Consider the following 22,151-nt stretch of genomic DNA (forward strand, 5'->3'; position numbering starts at 1 on the left):
TGGGACAGCAGTGTGTTCCTTCCAAGTGGGCCTGTTCTGGGAGCCGAGGTCTGCTCCATTGCACCTGAAGAGACAGGAATCATTTATTTCTCTAATATTTGATCATTTATTTCTCTAATCATTTATTTCTCTTCCTATGTATGTTTTCCCTGAAGTTATTTACACACTCAGTCATTTGCTTTGAGGCCTTGCATGCTCTGTAATTTGCACGTGGTGCTGGAGTTGCGGATGGTTCGTTCCTTTGATTGCCGATTCTCACACTCTGAGAAAGGCTTTCAGCTGCCAGTGCCCTTGGCTGGCTGTGGGGGCTGGAACCCAAAAGGCTTTGGGAAAAGCTGTAGGTTTTCTGCATGACACACAGTGTGAGTGTCCAGGTCCCAGCCAAAGGGCCAGGCAGCAGCCACGTGCCTTGGGGCTGTGTTGTATCATTGTACTGATCAGCAAAAGGGAAGGTCTAAACATTAAGGAATGTTCACAGCCAGCAGTCTTGTGTTCTAAAAACCTCAGCAGGCTGCAGCAGTGGAAACCAGTCCAGCACATGCTTCAGGTCTTTCTCTGAAGGCATCTGCCTGAATATGTTCTCTAAATAAAGGACAATCTTTGGTTACTAGAGTGCTAAGGGAAGACATCTACTGTTTTCTCAGTATGCCACTATTGACTGGGGGATGTCCATCAATTTTTGTTTTCAAAAAATACATTTTCTCTGATTTTTTTAAAGTAACATTTATAAACATTTATTAGCAATAAACCTTTGAAGAGCTGAGTTTGCAGTGATGATACTGTCTTCAAGATAGAAAGTATGTTGAGATGTCTCACTTATGTCTCATGAGAGGCTGGGAAGTGCCCAAGAAGACAAGGTTTGGTGACCCAACCAAATGTTGGGTAACTATGAATATGGTTTAAAAACAAGAAATTGTGTTGTCATCTATGGCTGGTGACAAGTCCCCCATCCCTGTGCCTTCAGTTCTGTGAAAGTTTGGACTCAAAAGGATGAATGTAGAGATGGGGAAAAATAGATGTTTAATTTCTTCAGTAGAGAAAAAGATAGCTGGGTTTTCAGTCAAGTGCTAGGTTGTGACAGCAATTAAAATACACGCTTGAAGAGGTTTTTCAGTATTTGTAGTGTATAATTTTGAATGTCACTGTGTGTTATGCAGAGAGCAAGGGGATATAAGTAAAATCTTTCTTTTGGTGAGGGACAAGTGAGTTATGATAAATGAGTTATGCAAGTGATTATTCCCTTACAGGAAGAAACATAGCATTATCTGTGGAACCCTAGTACTTCTAAAAACAGAACAGGAAAATCAGAACTGGTTGCTGATTTTCTGAGGGGATCTGGGTCTCTTACCTTGGAGACCTGCAATGAAACAGAAGGCAGCTCAAGTTAGTAGTTTCAGTGGTGAAAACTAATTATGAATGAGACTGGGAGTGGGCAGATATCTCTGACCTGTATGACCAAACCTACTCAAAGAGCACATATTTAGGCCCTGATGGAAGCAAGTGCATATGCATTTGCTCAAGTCTTCCTGAAGCCAGTGAGATTGAAAGCATAGTGTGGTAGGCTTTGATAGGCTTTGAAAGAGGAGACAATGGCTGAGGCAAAACAAAAGAGCATGCCATCAAAGGATGTAAAGCAAAGTGACAGGATAAAAGTGACAAGCTAGGAAAATGTTCTTTGTTCCCACATTCTGAATGGCTGTGAAATCAGCTTTGTACTCATTAGAGCCAATGTAAAGGAACTTGCTGTAAATGAAAATGAATGGGTTAGAGGCTGGTGTTTTGAGTTCAGATGTGTAGGTGAGTGGCAGGAAACTCAAGGAAATGCCAAACTCTGAGACACTGTGCAGAACGAAGCAGCAGGAGTCAGAGGTGGCCTAGAGGCAAAATCTTACAGTGAAGTTGGAGGAATCTTGAGGACCACCCCAGGTTTCAAACTTGGATAACAAACAAGATGCTATCCACTTCTACAGCATTTGGCATCCTTTGCTAGCTTCTAACCATGGCCAGACTTCTGTGAGAGAGATTTGAGAGATAGACTGAAGTTTCTGTGTGGTTGGAGGGAATTTGGTCCAAACTAGGTCAATCTGACAGTAAAATGTAGGTAAGATTTAGTGGAGAGAAAGCCCAGAGGCAACTGGGCTTTGAATACAGCTTAGCTATAGTGAACAAGAAGGAAGATGGAACGAGTTATAGACACAACTGGGATTTTGGGTTTAGAGGGAGGCAGACCAGAAAAAAGAGAAAAAAAAAAAAAAAGAGAAAGAGCAAGAAGAGCAAAAAAAGTGGCTGTGGCATGGTTTAGAAGATGATTGTGCAGGAGTGAAGTGTTGAAGGAAAAAGTAGTTGAAACTTCAGGAGCAGGGAAGAAATTGTAGATGGGAGGTAAATGAATTAGCTTGTTTTTACTGTTTTCTCAAGGAAGAACTCAACAAGCTTGCATGCCGAAAAAGATATGGATATAGAATATAATTATGTACATTAATATGCAACAGAAATCATGTACAATAACGGCAAGGTATATTGTAACTGTTTTAGTAGATGGTTGTATATTAGTTATAACTAGATAATAACTGTAACTACAACCAGATGTATGTGTGTGTGTGTATACACACATGCTCCTGTACAAGAGTTCTGTCCTGAAGAACTGAAATGAATTCTTTGCATTTTGTCTTAAATTAGAAACTATCAAGGAACGAAAGCAAATAAGGAGGCAGGATTTACAGAATCTTCTAAGGCCAGCCTTAATGACTTGAGTCTTATGTAATGAAATAGTTGAAAGAATCTTCTTGTGTCTAGTAGCCCCATCAGTCACTATGCCCTGAAGTCTGGTACAGCCTCTGAAAATTGTGGGGGCTCAGCAGGTGCAAATGCAGTTTCCAGTGCTCAGGCCCTGGCCTGGCTGCCACCACACATGGTTCTTCTGCTTCACTTTTTCAATTCCCCTGAGCCATAGCAACCTGCTGACATTTGCTACAAGTTCACTGCTGGCCTTTGTTTTGTTCCAGTAAGTTTTGGGGACATGAGATATTCTGGCTTGTCAACCCAGCTTGTTTTGTATGTGAAGCAGACACTGCAGGGCTGTGGAGGACCAGACCTCCTTGTATTCCCAGTCTTTGGGCTGTGGAGACACCACTGCTGGGATTGAGATGGGAGGTTTTCCCTTTAGCTTTTTTAACAAGAGAATGAAATAAATTACAGTGTTGTTTCTTTCCTTTTTTTGATGCTGGCAGCTGCTTACCAGATCAAGAAACTGAGTTCTTATAGGCTACAATGTGAAGATTACATGATGTTCTGTTGGTGAATGGTTTTATAATTTGTCTTAGTCATCAAAATACTTGTAGCACAGTAGACCTAACTGCATAGTGAATGTATATTCTGCCACATTGCCATTGGCAAGACATAAACACCTGTCCTGAGTCCTTATCACAAGAGAAAAAAATAGGGCAGTTGGAAGGTAGACATTAGTTTTGTTGTCACCAGAAACAGACATGCTAAAATTTAATCATAATAAATGTAGATGTTTTGATGTGTGAAGGTATGGCAAACCAGCCATTAATAATAACCCTGATACATAGGTGCACAGAGGATCAAGGTGCTGATCTAGTCTTACCTTCTCTATAATACCATCAGAGAGGACTTTCCTGTGCTTAAACCCATTCTGTACTTAAAACCCATGTCTTGTGATAAGTCTTACTCTACAGCAGACCTCCTGAAAAATACCTGAACAAAATGTCAGCTCTGCCATGCTAGAAAGTCTGGCACCAGCCTGAATCTAGTGCTCTTTTCTATTGAAACTGGGAGCCTTGTTTCTAATCTGAATTTCTCTAGTTTAATATCTGTCTCTTAGCCTTTGTGGTTGTGTATGTGTTAATGTTTCTGATCAGGTCATTCTACAAGTGCCTCTCTGTTGATCTCTCTTTCATTTTTCTCATGTGTGGCACAGGAGCCTTGGCAGTTTTCATCTCTCTGCTTGGACTGTGGCACCGGAACTGCACATACTGTCAGTTCAGGGTTAGGCAGAGAGGCATGACAGCCTCCCAAACTCTGTGTAGGCAAACACATATTGCTTTAATCGTTTTAATGTTGGTACCCTCCGTAGAGCTTCTCAGCCACTGTCTGCCCACCATAAACTTCCAAGTAATTTCCAGTCAGTGTTTCTCAGACAGTTTTCATTTTAATCAATTATTTTCCAGATGTGTGGCCTTGTATATGGTTGCTTTAGAACCTATAATCTTTATCTAGGCCATCTAGGCATGGAAAGCATCTCACTGGTATAAAGCAATCATCTTTATTTACCATGTCAACACCCATTTGTCACTGACAGGCTTCATGGCTCTGTGTTTGTTTCCAGTCCCTGATACACAAAATGATTGTAACTCTCCATTCATATGAATGTTTCCCCCAGATTCAGTAATACCAGTCAGGACTAATTTGTGTATTAAAGGAGCTATTCCACTTCTTGTTTATTACTCATGTTCATAGTGTTACAGTCTACACAATTAAGGAATCTCTTCTCTTTGAGTCCCTTGGTACCTTGATTAATTTTAATCTTGACATCTTGATTTCTGGCTAAATGAGTGCTCATTTTCACCCTTGTCTTTTGTCATTAGCTTAATACCCTCCTGAATACTTTAGCCTGTCTCCTGAAAGACTTATTCCTATCCACTGTAATGACAGCCAGCCACACTGTATAGTTTCTTTTCTCTGTAGAAGATGGACCTGCACTGCTGAAACATAGGGGCTCTGCCAGTCAACACTTACTTAACTGTTAATTTCTGGAAAAATACATAGCTTTGTAACTTGAGTCACAGCTCACAGAAACGGAATGCTTTTCAAAGTGTTGATTTCATTCTTCCTCAAGTAACATTCCTTGCAAGGATTCTTGGTTCTCCTTGAATTTTTCTTTACCAGCATGCTTGTGTCCTTGCAGACTAGTCTTTGTTGTGGTTCATGGGCACATCCCACATAACTCCGACCTCTCCTACAGAAGCAGCTGTCAGATATTGCACGAGTTTTGGGTTTTTCAAATGCTAGTTGTGAGCATAAGGCTGACCTTGATGACCTCCATGGTCCCTTTCCAATCCTAGATATGTTCCTCTGAGAAACTCCTCTCCCATTCTCATCTGGATGAATTTTTCTCCATTCTCATGTTTATGAACTGCCAGCCATTTTATGTAGTCTGCATCCTGCCTTCAGCTGGCAAGTGGAGTCTTATAAAGACAATATGTGGAGTGGAATAAAGTGTGGAATAGCAGCTTGTGTGGTGTATGTGTTCAGCAGAGGAAAATGAGCCAACTGAAGTGTTGCTTTTTTGTTTTTAATTACATTCTTGTTTCCTTCCCAGGCTTCTCTCTTCTGCATGCTTACATGTGTGCCTCTGGAGGAAGAATTCAATAGGCTAATGAACAGAACTGTAATGTTTAAAAATAAACCAAAATTTTGTAATGAAACATGTTCTGAAAGAGCCTAGTTGTTATAGGGATTTTTGCAAGGATGCAGTCCTTCATCTTTCATTGCTCAAAATAAAGATTTTCATTTCTTGAGCCAAATGAGGGGTTTCTTATCCAAGCTTTGGAGCCTGTTCAATGTCATCTGGATGGACTAGCCACTACAAGACATTATTACTCATCCCACCCCTACATAAAGCAAACCCATTAAACTTCAGTGCATGTGGTTTGTATTTGGGGTTTCATTCATGAGAGTTGAAAGTGCCCAAACTACTGCAGCACGGAAGTGAAACCCCAAGAGGATTCTCCTTCAGTCACCACCAAGCCAACAAAACATTCACTTCTCAAAACCTCCCTTGAATCCAATATCAAGGCAGCTCTTTTCCTGTTAGACAGATCTCCTGCGCTGACCCTTCTCTGCTCTGTGGAATCTGCATAAACATCTCTGCTCAGAATCAGTTTCTGCTCCTTTTGTAGTATGTGCAATTTACTTTTGTAGTATCTTTTACTCATAAACCTGATGAAAAGCCATTAGGTTGTTAGTGATTTGCAGTTAGAGTCTAATTTTGTTGTTAACAGTTTAATGGTCCTCCACCCTGGTCTTCATGCAGTCTGTCACCCACCCTGTTTAGCTGCAACCCACCCTGGTGTAGCTGCCAAGCACCACAGATGTTCTCTCTGACATGTTAGTTATTAGCAGTTTCTGCTCTTGTTGGAGCATGAAGACTTGATGAAGGGGGTTTTTGGGGGTTCTATATTGCTCTTTTTTTTAGTTTTCTACTTTGGTGTGCAAAGGTTTCCTAAAATGAAAACAATACTTCTTCATTAGATACATGTGTGCAGACATAGGTAGCATTTGTATTTTTGGTTCTGTTTTTGGAAAAAACACAGACAGTTGTGTAACAGGAAATTGAAAACTTCTTTGGGTTTACATCAAAAACACAAACTTAGACAAGGCTTTGCCACAATTCTCTCACTCTTACAACAAAAGCAAACAAATAAACAAAACCCAATGAAGATTCATGGACCAGTTATAATGGTGACGCATCACTTTTAAGCAATTTTTGTTTACCTGGTGGCATCCTCCCATATTTTTTGCTGCATGTTAATACAGAGTCTGACTGCAGGAGTGTCTTGATTATCTTCTTTGACGGTTTTTTCGCATGTTGGAATTTGCTTAGTGGAAATTTTCTCATGATAAGACATGTAGGATTGGTTTTGTAAAATTACAAGCATGACTTTGTTTTCCTGTTCTACCACAAAAGACTCTTCCCTCCAGCCCCCACTCCTCCATCTTCTCAGCTCTTCCAAAGTAAGAAACAAAGATAACTTCTGAGGGAAAGGAGGGAAAGTCAGGTACCCCAACCTGCATGCCTCGGCATAGACCAGTGCTGATTCTGTGTCTGGCTTGGAGCTTTTATGTCTGTTCATTTGTTTTGATGATGTATTGTGATTGTTTTTAACCCAGCATCTGAAAGATAATTTTTGTTCAAGGCTCTAAGTTTGGCAACTTGAAAATATACTGGAAGTGGGGAAACGATTCAAATGTTCTGCTGTTTTATAAATCAGACTTGTTTGTAATGAAGCAGCAATATTAAAGTGACATTAGTGTTTGTGAAAAATAGGAACCTCAGGCTAAACCTGGAAAACGGCTGAAATTTTAGTTCCTCTCTTTAATATCATCTCCTTTCCAATAAATGCAGCCTAGGAAGTAAAACGGCTTTAGAAAGGGAAAAATCATTTATGTTGCAGTACAGTAGCCTCAGTGCTGTCATTTGGTGCCACAGAGTGTCCTAGGATAGCCTGGCCTGTGGTTGGCATTCCTGAAGGACATGTCTCTCCCACAAGTGCTATGCCACCTATGTCAGCCCTGCCCAGGACCTGGGGGCCCAAGGGCTGGCTGCCCCTCTGTGCATGCTGGCATTGCAGCCTTGCTGCCCAGCACCCATCAGTGACCGGCTCCTGCTGGAAACTCTCCCAGGAGCTGCTGAAGGCTGGTTCTTGAGTGGGTACCTGAATATTTACAGGCAGTCCATCTGGTGATAATTTCTGAGTGCCACCGCTAACTCCACTGTCCTTGTGTGATGTTAGTGGAAGGCTGCTGTGGTCAGTGTCAGCATAAGCAGGGGTGGAGCGCTTGTGACTCTTTTTGAGATGGTTTCCTTTCACATGGCTGGGACCACCTGAAGCAGTAAAGTCTTTTTGTCCCTAGACACAAAGTCTTAGGTACTCCACGTCCAAAGAGTGATAGAGCAGGCTGGAAGGCCACATTCTTTGAAGCTGTTTGCAGGGCATGTTTCTTCTATCAGAGACCCTTGCATGTCACTTTTCTTCCCTGTGTCTCTCTTCCCTCTGTGCCCTGCCTCCCTGTCCTGTCCCTGCCATGAGAGATGTCATGTTGTGCCTTCCCCTGCCCCAGCAGTGCATGTATCTCCATCTCTTGGGGAGTCAGGTCTGCCTACAGTCTTGCTTCTTCTTTTCCATGCTTCTCTGTTTCCACAGGATTTGCTATTGTCTGTGCTTTGTTCACTCATATTCTTCAGTAAGTCTTTAAGGTCATCCCCCTATCCCCTTATTTCTTGTTTTCCAGGCCCTTGTCCATCTTCAGGAACTTGCTGCTCTTTCCACATCCATCCAATCATCCTTTCAAACATCCCTCCTTCCCTCATGCCTCCTTCCTACCCTGCATTTTTCCTTTCTTTACCTTCTTGGACAGAGTTGTGTGTGAAATATCCCAGGACTTGTGGAGCTTGCTGGAGGTGATGTTAGTACAGTACAGAGAAACTCTCCAAGCTCCAGTCAGTTCTGGGTGCACTTTGACCCCTCCCAGTACTGCAGAGCAGCTTCTTCCTCGTGCTTTGGTTTGCTGTTGCCATATGGAAATGGCAGATGGTGTTGATCAGGAAGTTAATCTAGAAGTGTATCCGTTTCATGCCGTACGCGAAGGATTTGTTCATTAAACTTAGAACTCTAATTTAAAGCCAATTAACGGAGTGATTTGAAGAGACTTGTTGTTTTTGAAGTTCAAAAGAGATGCTAAGTCTCTGATTTCAGCCTTTGTACATTCCAGAACCTGTATAACTATTGCAGTTTTGCCAACCCTACTGGGGGTATTTTTTGTCTCTTTTTCCCCCCCTCTCCTTTTCCTTCTTTTTTTTCTCTTTTCATTTTTTTGGAGTGATACAACATTTGCCATGGGCTGGAACTGTTTGGTGAAGCTTTCTCAGATTTCTCAGCAATTTTAGCCTTACCTTTGGGAGTAGACAGGCAGAACTTGTGTGTCTTCCTATCCTGTTTGCTGCTAGCACAGCTCCCTCCTCCCTCCCTTTGGCGGCCTGGTATTACTCTTCTCTGAGCAGGAATCAGGGTAGGAGGTAGAAAAACAGCATAACCCCTGAGCAGCTCTGTGTCCTTCTGGCCCTGCTTCTGCCAGCATGGGTTTGTCTCTGCATCCTTTCATCCCAGAAGCTGGTAGGGCCTCACCACAGAAGGTTTTTTGACAGGAAGGGGCAGGAGTGGCCCCCAGTCAGAGAGCTGCTGCCCCAGTGTACAGCTCTAATTTCCATGTGTAATCAACCCTGTAGGATTGGCCCAAGTAAACCATTCCTAAGAAATGTCAAGATGGGAAACCTTGTGTCAGGAGGACCTCAAAAGTGTTTAGTTCTGAATTAGTATTTACGCTGCTTTTACCTGAGATGGATACTCTGTAAACAGTTGTAGGTCCTTCAGCAGCAGACAGCCTGTTTGGATAGTCCCAAGATTTACTAGTGGCATTTAGACAGAAAAAGCTTTCTTTAGTAATTTGAAGCATTTGCTGATATAAAAGAAAATAGAGGGGTCAAGTTTTGCTGTGGTACAGAGCCTATGACTTCACCAGGTTAACTGCTGCTACTTCCATGTAATTGAGAACATAATTTGGCTCAAACCCTGGGAGACTGAAAAGGATCACGGCAGCCTCTGTATTAAGCCAATGTTCAGAGCAGTTGGCTCACAATGAATTTCATAAGTAGATCATGTATTCAGAAGGCTTTAGCTGTATGACACAGTCCACTGCAAAAGAAGAGATGGTGGGAGTGTGTCCTTGTTTATCTTAACTAAAGCAGCACACCAGGAAAAGCTATCACACCTGGGGTTGTACCTACACAGGAGTGGTGTGGCAGAATTGATTGTCTCCCTGTGGGTGCCTGAGCACAAACCTGGCAAGAGCTGTGCACAGGCTGCCCTTGGTCATCCCTGCTCCCATCAGTCTTGCCAGGAGCCAGCAGCAGTGGTAATGGATACTGGCTGTGGTGCTGGTGTCAGCAGCCAGCACACGTCCAGCATGTCCCCTGGAGGTGACGCCACCTCGCTGGCACTGCTAGGGCTGTGTGTGGGGAGGTCAGGTGGAGATGAACTCAGAATGAAGAGAGAATACACACTGGTCTGAGAAAGCCCAAAATATTCCCAAAAAGTGAGATGGCTTCTGGAAGCATGCTTTGGAAATCCCATTCTGCCCCTTCCATGGGGTTACCAGCCTTGAAGGTGGCACTCAGGATTGGATCTGAGTCACAGTGTCACTGGCAGTGCCTGCCCTCTGCCAGAGAGGATCACTCCCATGGTGCTGCTTAATCTTTGAGCGGAAATAGGCAAAATTGGTCATTCATTTTTCACAGAGAAGAAAAAAAATGTTTTCTGCCCTGTCTAGGGGAGGAGAGGGGGGTTTCCTGATGAAAGAACAATCCTGAAGAAGGAAATAATTGCCTTTTTTTAAAAAAAGGGTGTGCAGAGGGTATGGCTGATGAGTATCTACATTCCTAGGTTTGCCAGCAGTCCTGCTCAGGCTGATGCCCTCCAAAAGAGACAGGCATTTTCAGACAGCATTTCAGACCATTCCTCAAGCACTAGGCGGGAGGGATTGTTTTATTAGGAAAGTTTACGGCTTCTTGTTTTCCCTCAAAGGCAAATGTGACTTTGTTGTTTTTAATTCTGTTGGGATTTCTCCCTTTTAATATACAACACAGCTGTTAAAATAGCTAGGGTTGTCTAGGGCAAATCATATTGCGCTTTCCTTGTTCAGATCTCAGATGGCTGCCTTTTTAGTGTCACTGCAGAATTATATTACAGGGCATATGAATAGTGCTGGTATTAGTGTCAAAATCAATTACCCAGCCCTCCTCCTGCAGAGAAAGCTACAAACCTTAGGAAAAATCTGAGTAATCCATTCTGGTTTTCTAATTCTGAGTAATGACGGAGGGCAGAGAGTTGTGCTTGAATAAGTGCATAGGGTCTTTCTCTGTATAGTCACTCCTAAATGCATGCTCTTTACAGGAAAAAGCAGGCTCCCTGTGAAACCCTTTTTCATGCCAAATGGCTCACTGCTAAGATTAATCTGTCATTGAATTTATAAATTCTGTGTGGCACAGAGCAGCAGAAAAAGTTTAGCATCAAACAGAAAGCCAAGTATGCATTGCTTAAAAAATGAATGTTGTGCTCCTGGATAGTGTGGATTGACTGACTCCACCAATATATCTTCTTATACTGGTAATAAAAACACTTCCATAGCCTTGTGCCTCAAAGGATCTCAAAGCACTTTGCAAATAGGGCAAAGTACTATTTCCTATTTTATGGCTGTGGAAACTGGTTGCAAGAGAGAAGTTAAGCTTTTTGCCCAGGGACACTGAGACTGTACCAGGTCCATGATGGGGACCCAAATCTCCAGAGTTCCAGTGCTGTGTCCTGGTCACACATGGCACCACAGGGAAGGCTGCTGGTCACCAGCTCTTGGCTGCTGTCTGTGAAACCTCAGAAGGTGGGGCATGAAATCAGTGTTGGTGCCCCTTTGCTCACTGGTCTCTGTCCTGGTCTGTGGGCAGAGGTGCTGAGCAGAGCAGGATCTGGCAGGAAAGATGCTTGTGTCTTCCTGGGCTGAGATGATCAGCTCTGGCTGTGGGGTGCTGTGAAAGGAAAATGACTTTTAGTTGCTGCTGACTTGGGGAAAAGCTTGGAACCTCATAGTCAGCCTGCTCTGCCCCAGGCACCTTTACAAAGCAAAAATAATTATAGATTTATTACCCTAAATCCTGTGAGATTAGAGTAGTTGCATTATTATTTTTTTTCTAATCTGGTATTTGAGGATTTACCTGTTTAATACAACCACTTATTACAAACACTTGAGTAATGTTTTAAATTCATAATTCATCTGAAAAGAGAGCATTACAGCTGCAAAGACCAGATTTTCAAATACAGGCATGATCTCCTGTCACGTTCCAGTTGGATAAATGACACATCTGAAAAACTGGGTCCCTACTGAGGTGTCTGTGGCAGGGATGTAGAGATTTTGCTTCAGGCATCTCTGGAAAAAAACCCCATGGCTCTAATCTGCATGTTTCACAGAACAAGTCCTGTTCCCAGTTCCTTCCTTCCCCTTGCTGGCTGCTGAGCTTTGCAGTGCCCGAGGATGCTCCCTCAGCCCCGGGGCTGCCCCCAGGGTCAGGGTACCCAGAGAAGGGGGGCTGGGGCGCGAGGGCCAGCGTCTGGTTTCAGACAAAAGTGCAAAGCCTTGAAAGGAGGGACTAAGAAGAAACAGGTGGGGGGTTAGCCATAGAGCCTCTGAAGTTTATTTGCTTAACGAACAGAAGCCCAGGCTGTCAGACCTAGGTCAAATACTCCTGCAGTACGGGTGTATTTATTTCATACGTGGCCTGTAACCCAACCTGATTCCTGGATTAAACCACTGTAAAGTCCTGGCCCCAGGAACACATCCCATGCTTACCATCAAGCCCAGCACATGCCGGGGCAGGACCTTGAGGGGCCACCTCGGTATTCAGCGGAGCCTTGTGTCATCAGTAAAGCCTGTAATTGTGGGTCCTGTCATTTCCAATGTGAGCTCTGCAGTTCACAGCTGCAGACTGTGACCACAGATCCATCATTTCGTCGTCCCATTAAGGTGAGCCACGCCAGAAGGCTCCAGGGATGAGCTGCTCAGGCTGCAGCACACAGCTCCATTGTGGGACACCACTGTCCCAGAGCCCAGGCAGTGGTGACAGTCCTCCACAGCCACCATGCACCAGGTCCCTCACAGGGTGGGAATTCCTAAAATCTTTGTGCTTTAAACTTCTTAGGAGAGTTCACCTTGTAGTCCAATGTGTTCAGGAGTCAGTCAGTCCTCCAGAGCAAAGGGAGGGAAGTTTTGAATTGGCACAATGGCGATAAAACTACCTGCACACACACAAAAAAATGTTCTGGTTTCCCAGATATTTCTCCAATCCCATTAATTCCAGTAAGGCAAACAGCCAGTGTGCTCCAGAGTATTTCAGGAGATGAAAAATTTGCATTTGAAAATTTGCATGTGAAAAATTGCAGATCTGCATTAAAATTAGAAAGGAAAGAGGAATTAGCAGTGGGTTTTCCCAAGACCAGCCTGAGGCTAGTAGTGCCAGGTAACTGTGCTGGTTGTCTGCAAGGAGGAGTCAGGTGGAGACATGTGAAATCAAACAAGGTAAAATGAGGGGAACAAAGTGTTTGCATTCAGAAACAAAGTATGCCTCTTCATTTTAGAGAAACACCATTTTTACGGTAAATTTGGGATACCCATATGTTTGCTTTTAAGTCTGAATCATGCAGAAAAAAATGGTCAAAAAGTTCAGGAGCTGCTATGTTTTACCAACCTAACTTAAAAAACCTAGGTTATTTGTACTTCGGTATCTTCTTGTTTTGTGGATATTTCATGGCATTTAATTCACCATTTTTAATGGGGTTAAAGCTGTGGCTAATTTTCAGATGCAGTTGGTCAGGATAGAAGAACTTTTTTGGGAGAGAAAAGGATCAGTGTTTGTTAGACTTCACCAGTGAGAACTTGATGGGATATGGCAGACCTGCTGTGGCTTATCTATAGACATGGCTGAAAAGTTCTGATCATCACACTGGTTCCATACCAGCCCACAGCATAGCCACTCACTGTGGGATAGAAAAAACCCCACTTTAAATATATGTTTATCTGTATTTTATTGGAAAATTTTTCACTGAGTTTTTTCTTAGGATGGTCTAGGTCATGTATACAATGGATAAATCCATTTTATATGTGCGAAATATTTGTATCTCACCTATCCTATAATCCTGAGGGCCCTTTGGACCTGTAAACTTTACTGTATAGCCCAAGTTTAGCTGGGGATTGTTTTTTGGTCCTGATCTTTGTAGGTCTGTGAGAACACCCAGTCCTTTACATGCTTGTGGCCTTTGTGCCTATGTTTGCTGGAGTTAGGAACCCAGGAATTCTTTGCTGCTTGCCATTTGCTTTTGAACTCTGCCAAACCATCTTATGCTTCATGGAGTTGATTTTTTTCTGTTTTGTGAGTGGTGACCAGAATCTGGTTTTGTTTTATGTCCTGTAGGGTTCCTGAGCTGGAAGATGCCCGTCTAAGATGGAAACTTCTGCTTCAACAGCTGCTGGGAAAAAAGAAGGGAAAGGTGCTGTTCTGGAGGGGAATGGCTTTACAGAGACGGGGAAGAAACCCCCTCCTTTAGCAGCAGCGGGAGCAGCAGTGGCACAAGGAGGTACTTTGTTTTCCACAATTTGAAAGCAGCAGGGGTGTTTTTCATTAGACTGTAAGAGTTTAATAAGTATGGTGGCATCTGTCTTCCTGTGAACACGCTGAGTTTATTGGGGTTCTTGGCTGTCAGAGGATCTGGAAGCTGTGTCACTGTGTGGCATCTAAAAGTCACTGTGGTGTGATGGAGAACTGGGCTGGGGTGAGGGAGGGGATGGGCAGTGAGGGGTGGCTATGGGGGAGTTGGGACATCCCATCAATGCTTGCCACCAGCTGACTGGTGCTGCACAGTGTTGGCAGCACTGTGCCCTCCACTCCTCCATGGTTAAAGAGTCCCTGGTGGGGCTGGCTGGAGATGGGGAGCACCTCATTATCCTGGTCAGAAAGGGGTGTCGAGCTAAACAGACTGTGTGGTCTTCAGTCATCGCTGCTGGGATTTCACGGTTAGAGAGGAATTTGGGAATGTCCAGACCCAGTGCAGGAATGTTCATAAAGAAACCCCTCCACTTGCGCTGTTCCTGTTCAAGTCGGTGTGTTAAGCAAGATTTTGGTCTTGCTGCTTTTGAAGTCAGCTGGGAAGCTCTTGTGGACACCTGCAGGCATGGAGCCATTACTGGTGGATGTAACTGTGGTGTGCAGGGATGTTGCTCCTGCCTCCTCCTGCTTGCTGTGGGAGGCAAGAGCCACGCCCATCTCTGGTACACTTGTGCTGGTGGACATCCAGAGTAGTGCCAGGACTCACCATGGTGGCACAGCTGTGGGCCAGGCTGTGCCCACTGGGGAGCCACCATTGCTGCCCTCACTGGGGGCTGCTTGTCATCTCTGGACAGGGTATAAGAGACAAATTTAGTCTCCACCAGTTTGGATGTGACAGGAGACACCCCAGCTGTGTAAACTTTGCAAGCAGCTTTTTTTTTTCCTTTTTGAAATACATGCTGGTGCTAGTCAGAGTCTATCTTAAAATGAACCTGTCCTCTCCCCTTCTTCAGTGCAGGGTGGTTTTTCATCACCCCAGGAGAACAGAATGACTCTTCTGTGAGCTCCTCTCTTTCTTACCCAGATTGGCTGGAGAGTTTGAGTTTTTTGTTGCCCGAGTTTTGAAGATAGCTTCTGACCAAAAAGGCTTAAATCTGCTTTATCTCTCCTTTTTTGTAAGCTTTGCTACTCAGGTTTCTTTTTCCAGTTGACCTGTGAAGATCCAGATGCATAGGATAAAGTAGGAGTGGCTAGTAATCTATCAGATTAGTTCATGTGTTTGATAAACTTTTTCTTAAAAGCAACCAGAAAGTCTTTTACAAAATTGTTTGGAGGGAAATGCAGTTTTGTGGTCCTGGATGGGTCTGAGCCACTTTCCTTGTGAGCACTGCACAAAGTGGCAGAAAGGAAGGCTTGCCAGGAAGCAGAAATAGGGGGGACAGCAATGTGCAGAAGCTTGGCATGCCCCGGCAAATCCCTGAAGAAGCAAAGGCTGTAGGAGCTACTGAGGCAGCCCACTTGAGGTATCATCTCAGTGACTGGCAGACCTGAAGAGTTGGTTGGCCCCAACGCAGTCCAAGCATGTAATAAAATTCACAATCCACAGATGTGCTGTTATGAATAAACACCTTCTCCCCACTCGGCACTTGCCTTGGGAGTGCCTCCACTAAGGAAGCATCACAACCTTTCCAGAGATCCAAATGAGGATGCCCTGAGGTGTGGAGTGTCCCATCAGTCTGTGTGGCATCCCTGGAGACTTAATTTTAAGCATCCAGTATAATATGTTCTGTTAGCAGTGTGCTCTCACCTTTGGTAAAAAGTGATTTATGGGCTCAATATTTCTCCTTTCAGTAGGAGGAAGTGGAGAAGTAAGTTGAGGATTGTTTGAAGATGTCAGGGGAATTGTGATAAAAGCGTTGTGTAATGAGATGTAAAGAGTGAAATCCGTGTCACACTGTGAAGAAAAGTGCTCATAAATGACCCAAAATGGGCAGCAGCGGAGCAGCGTGTGGCCGGGCGCTGGCCCCGGGATGCTGCAGGTGATGCATGTGCTCTTGTGGCTCCAAGTGCTTCCCTTTGAACTCTGGCTAGATGTAATACAGGCTCCTGAAAGCCAGCGGCATGCTTGTGCGGGCGCTTGAAAGTAGAAAAATTGATACAAAGTTGTCTTCTAACCTGAGTTAACTGCAAGGTGTGATTTAGCAGGTGATGACAAAAAGGCTGGTTAGAGATGAGACGCTACTTACATGGTATTCATGCTAATATAACATGTTTGATTCTCTAAACTAAAGTAATTACTCACAACAGACCAGAAGTATGTGTATTTATGCTCATATTTTTACAGAAGAAAGCAAATGAGGCTTGGAGATGAATTAGGAAGTTCAGCTTGAGGAGAGCATCAGCTTTAAAGGGGGGGGCCTCTGAGCTCCCCACTCTGCTTTGGGGCCATATGAGCAAGTATTCTCATCCAAGACAGACTCTTGATTTCATTTATTGCAGAGGTTTTACTCTTTGTACTAGCATATGAGAAAGTGGCAGTGAGGCTCAGCCAGTGCTGCAAATCACCAAGCTGCTCTCCAGAGCCAAACAAATGTAATTTGCAACACATTTCTTCTCCTTTATTCTACTGAGTCACATAGAAGGAGTGCCATCAGAGCACGGTTTGCATATTTCTCAGATCATAAGGTTTTCTTTTTCCCTTGTAGGAATTAATAGATTCATAAGGTTTTATGTCTAATTAATTGAAGGAATAAACTGAATATTAGCTAAATAATTGAAGAATAACTATTTGATTATATTATTAGTTAGACTGTATTACTATAAGATAATATGTTCAGTCTGCATTTCTAGTTCCCTTGCTTTTGGCTGTTTGTCCCAAATGTTTCCAGCCTCTAACAAATTAAGTTATGGCTGTGGGAAAAGAGATCGATACTGTTGATGCTGGCAGTAGAGAAGAGTCCTTTTGTACAAAAAATTTGCATCCCAGTCTTCTGAAGCTGCCATTTTAAACATCATCTGCGACAGTTTTTTTACAGTAACTCATTGATCAGATGTTCAGAAATTGGCCTCACAGATACGACATCAGGGAAGTCTCTCCTAATTTTCTGGTTTTCCATAAATCATGTTGGCCAAGGAGTCAAAGCTCTTCTTTCCACTTGCAGTAGGGGCAGCTGTGTATGTGTGACTGAGATGGAAAGTGTTTATAATGACAGTGTGTAGGAACTATAGACAAGTTAGATCTGCAGAAGAGGCTCTTGATTTTATTGTCTCTACTTCTGGAAGGGCAAGTTAAAACAATTCAAGTTCAGAAAACCCTTCTATTGAATGCCAGAGTCCATATTACTGTGTAGGGTGGGAGGGTTTGGTGCGGAGCACCACGAGTGGGGCTGGGTTGTGTCCTCCAGGCTGGCTCTGACACGTCCTCTGTACCTACAGGCATTAGGTAGCCCAGGCACATGACTCTAGGGGAAATTTAAATGAGCCACTCTTTTAAAGGCAGAGATATTTAGGAAGATAGGTTTCTCATCTTGTAATAAAAATTAAATACAAATTCTCCTAAATGCTAACTGCCCAACTTTAACAAGGTCCAGAATGCACCTTTCCCTCTCCACCCCACCCTCTGCATGACAAAAACTCCAAGTTCCCAAATTGATGGTGTTTATGTTTGAAACATTTTTCTGATGTCTGGCTCTGTCAAGACTAATTTTAGCATTTCTAAAGCTGGGTAAAAATACAGCCTCATTACTTTGATGTCAGAGCATAGTTTACTATTAGTATATTCTGGGGTTTATCATTTTAGTCATGTTTAACACAGCTACAGCAGGCATGCACTATTAAATCTGGCTTATTTTACATTCCTGTCCGAAATTATTTATTTGGAACAATTTCCTCTCTATCAAAAGACACGGCTAATGCTGAGTTTTAATGTGTTATTTACACACAAAATAACCTATTTACAACTCAGTATCTGCCGCAGGGAGAATGAATGGGGCAGTGCTCCCTTCATCCTGTTGTATCTGAGTTTAACAATCTGGATTGCTAATAGAACCATTTATCACAGGGTGGTAATTTATTTTATGTTAGCTGCACAGGTCTCCCTGCCTCTGATCTATGGAAATACTTTGTATATAATGAAGTTCAACAAGTCATTTGGTGTAAACATGGGGAAGCCAAGCTGCAGAACTAGTAAGACTCTGGCTGTGCTTGCTTTTTTTTTTTCCAGGAGGTAACGACTCTCCTCTGATATTAAGGCTTCAGTTGATGAAATACAGCTCTTTGCCCTGTGTGTGCTTTAAAGGCAGAGTATGGGGCTTTTCTGCAGCGGATCAGAGATTGGGATGGAGTTTGCTCTCTTGATTTATGGGCTGGCAGGAATGCTTAGTTCTGCAGAAGTAGCACACTCAGCCCTTTCACAGGCAGAGGAGAAGGGCAGGGAGCACCTCCCATCGCTCTTCAGAGGTCTTCTGTAAGCAAGCCCCAAGTGGCATTGGCAGGGAGTCCTTGTGCAGTTCAGCTTGTCTTAGTGCTAGATTATGGGAAGACCATGTAAATGAGGAGGAGGAAATGCCAGCATCCCAGCACACCTCAGCGCACTGAAAAAATATATAGTCTGTGTGGCCCAAGACTCAGACAAATTAGAATGAGAACAGCCCCAATGAAGTCATCTCCTATGTCCACCCTAGAGGGGCAGGGATCTTCTTGAAGAATGTTTTTCATTCAGTTCACATTTTCCAGGAAAAGGAACATAACCAGTACAAGCACATTCTTAGTTTCCCTGCCCTGCACCGCTTTGCTGTGTACATCTTAAAATACTGAGAGATGTGTTCAGCAGAGAAGCTGGGACTGGCTCCAGGGGGAGAGGGGGCAAGTGGTTAAAACTGAATGATGGGAAAGTCCTGTAATTCAGACCGAGAAATTCTCCCGACAGCCGCTGTCTATTCTCATGCATCTACTGCACAGACTTCAGTGGCCCCCACCTTGGGTAGAGCTTCAGTGCAGTGCTGCCACAAGAGCAGCAGCAATCAAGAACTGTTTCTTTGACTGTTTCTGTCAGCCTTTCATGAAACTAATTCTGTTGGGTCCTAAGGTGTATTTCTTTGCTACTGTAGCCCTTCTGAGTGGGCAGATTGCCTGCAGGCCCTTGTGTATCCGCTCATGTCCCTTTGGGCAGCTGGGCGTCTCAGATACTGGGATTGGTGCAGTGCTGAGACTGGTTCCCAGTCACAGGATATCAAGGACAGTGACAAGCTTGCCAGCTTTGCCTCATGCTGGTCACCTGACACCTGCTCTTTGGGATAGTTTAGAAGGATTCGTGTAGAGATAGATGAAGTCAAAGCCATGCTGCACCATTTTTATGTTTCATGAGCAGTATCTGGAATATGGGCCTGGCAGAGAGCACTCTGGGAGCAGCAGGTTTAGTTCTTCAGTTACAGTGGCAGAATTTTGATAATTAAGATTGCCACAAACTGTGCTACACAAGCACGTCTTCTGCCTGCCCTTTCTCTTCTGTCCACAGCTTGCAATGCTGTCCCCCTAGTTTCTTCCTCAAAAGAGTCAGCCCAGGTAATCCTTTGCTTTGCTTAAATGTGTGATTGGAGTCTGACTTCTTGGTTTGTTTTCTTTTTTCCCTCATGGGGAAAAGTCCTTGCCCAGGCCTCTCTACTGACTTTGTGTGGTAGCCAACCCTGTGGGCAAAGGTGTGACCTCAGAGTGGATAACCATGAATGTTTACAGACTTTTTCATTCAAATTGCGTAGCCCTTAGATGATGCAACAGCTTTATGGTTGGACTTGATGATCTTAAGTGTCTTTTTCAGCCTAAACAATTCTATAATTCATAGCATCAGCTAGCATTCTCTAATTGTATACAGCTCCTCCACACTGTTATAGCAAAAGTTCCTATAATTTCAGCTTGTTACAGATGCAAAGGTACTTTTGAAGACAGAGTAATTTTATTTCACCCCTAACCATACTGCAGGTTTGCACGCCAAGTTGAAAAGCTTTTATGACTTTAAAATAGAAAAAGTAATTCTTCACAGGCTGGTTCTGGCATTGGTGGTCCCAACCATTAAGCATGCCTGGAAGACCTTTGTATTTTGTGAGTGTATTATATTATCATTAATAATAATTGTAATAATAATCACTTCTGCATTTCTATTACTCTGTGAGCACCATAAGTTTATTCTGGCAAATACTGGTAAGTCTTCTTCTCTGGGGACCCTGTTTAGACTTCATTTAAGTGCCCCTCAGAGAGTACCTAAATATAACCTTTTTAACTGATACTAAACTTACCTATTGTGGATTGGTCAATTGTAGTCAAGTAAGAAAATCTAGTGGTAATAATGGATTATCTCCTGGATTGTCTCTTCTGCCAGCACGTCCTCATAGCTTGGATTTTTAGTATCTCTGACAACTTTTTGCTTGAATGTCTGTGAATTTGTGCAGGTTTTATAAATAAATTCTCCCAACACCACCCATTAGCCAAGGCATCTGAGCCTGCCATAATCATGGGAGGACAAAGGATAGGAGTTATTTTGTCTAAAGTTGGCCGCCTAAGTGTTGGGTGTTTAGTTTGGGATGCTTTTGCATTAGGGTGGAGTGAATCACATTGTGCCTGCTTTATTCCTTTGAGGGCTTCATGCCTGATTTAATGTTAGGTGGAAAAATCCCAGTCTTCCCAACTTTGCCAAAATTGTGGAGTGGGGTTAAAGCGAGAAACCAAGGTGGGACTAGATTAATACTGTAAAGCCTTTCATTCATGTTCATCATTCCATAGCCTGATGAGCAGTCTGGGAGCCCTGACTGCCAGCTCTGAACTGAAATCTCATCCTTGGCTTCTCAAGTTAGAGGCAAACTCAACACCCAGATGTCAACACAGCCAGGGGGGCTGCTTCCATGAGTTGCTCCTGCTTTACACCAGGGTTGGCAAAACTAGTGTTTTAACAGCCCATTCAGAGAGATGGGAAATTTAAAATCCCCACTAAAAATACAAGGGGAAAAACCATAGTAAATTCTCAAAGCTACAAAAAAGCTCCTAATAATAACCCAAATGAAGGCTATTAATGCAAAAGTAAATAACTATGTTAAGGGAAGCAACTAGAGAGGCCAGTTGTGTAAATCACTTTAAGGGGAATGAGCCTTAGATAAAATCCATCCTTTTATCACACAGATTAGGTCTACCTTTGGATGCTAATAATTGATAGGGTTTGGCAGAGCATTCCATGGCTGCCTGCACAGAGCAGTGGGACTGCTCCTGAGATCAGACGAGTGGCAAAGAAAAATGTTCCTAGAAATGCTGTGCATCCAATACCAGCACCAAGAAACAGGGCTTTTATTCCCAGCACCCCCTAAAGAAATGGCCCTGAGAAGGCATCCATAGACCTTGCAGTGAAAAGAGGACTTGGCATTGTACCTCACCTTGTTAAAATGCCCCTCATGAAATCAGGTTGTCTGTTTTCATGGTTTTGTGTGGTGATGAGTGAGGTGCAGAGGCCTGAGAGGACATAGCCAGTTCCACTGCGCTATTTGTTTTATTTTTTATAATTAGAGAAGATAATTATGCTGTATGGTGGCTTCTGGGAAGCCCAGGGCTTGTGGGGGATTTCTTGCGTTGTGCAGCCCCCGCAGAGCCTCAACACTTCAGCATCTGTCAGCCTATGAACATCCTGGCAAGACAGGGAGATGTCATTGCTCCCATTCTGCAGACAGGGAGCACAGGGGTTTTTTTTCCAGGGTCAAAGTGGCTGAAATGGGTTGAGCTGCTTCAGAGGGATGTCAAGAAGTGATTATCTCTGGGACTTCAGATGTTCATGTGTGGTGTACATGGGACGTCGATAATAGTACAGAGGTCTTAGCCCAGGTTCCTTGGTTCACCATATCCACTAGCAAGCCCTTCCTCTCTCAATGATATGCCATGTAATCATGGTCAGATGACTCAAATCCTCATGCCCATCTGCCAAACGGAGGCGTTGTTTCTTTCCCTTCGGGAGAGATGAGCACAAGTTGTGTATGCATCATCCAGAGCCTCTGAGAACATCACGATGCAGCAGTCAGCTCCATTCCTCTTGGTTGCATAAGGGTATGAAAATGCTCAGTAGCACAAATAGGTTATCACTGAAATTAAACTAACTCAGCAGTGCCTTTGTTCAGTACCTAGCACAGTGGGCTCATAATTAGAGACTACAGATTTTTCCAGAACCAAGTGA

At 43.5% G+C, this 22,151-nt stretch overlaps 1 protein-coding gene across 2 annotated transcripts in view; it reads left to right on the top strand.

The window, feature by feature from the left end:
• GLI2 (GLI family zinc finger 2) overlaps positions 1 to 22,151 on the top strand; it is a 187,902-nt gene that overhangs the window by 34,690 nt on the left and 131,061 nt on the right. For both annotated transcript variants that reach the window (XM_030952351.1, XM_030952352.1), the window contains exon 2: positions 13,817 to 13,979. In XM_030952351.1, coding sequence (XP_030808211.1) covers positions 13,847 to 13,979 — 133 coding nt within the window. In that variant the 5' untranslated portion in view covers positions 13,817 to 13,846. The remainder of the gene's footprint in view (positions 1 to 13,816; positions 13,980 to 22,151) is intronic.

The sequence above is a fragment of the Camarhynchus parvulus genome, chromosome 7, assembly GCF_901933205.1.
Source record: "Camarhynchus parvulus chromosome 7, STF_HiC, whole genome shotgun sequence".
Lineage (NCBI taxonomy): Eukaryota > Metazoa > Chordata > Aves > Passeriformes > Thraupidae > Camarhynchus > Camarhynchus parvulus.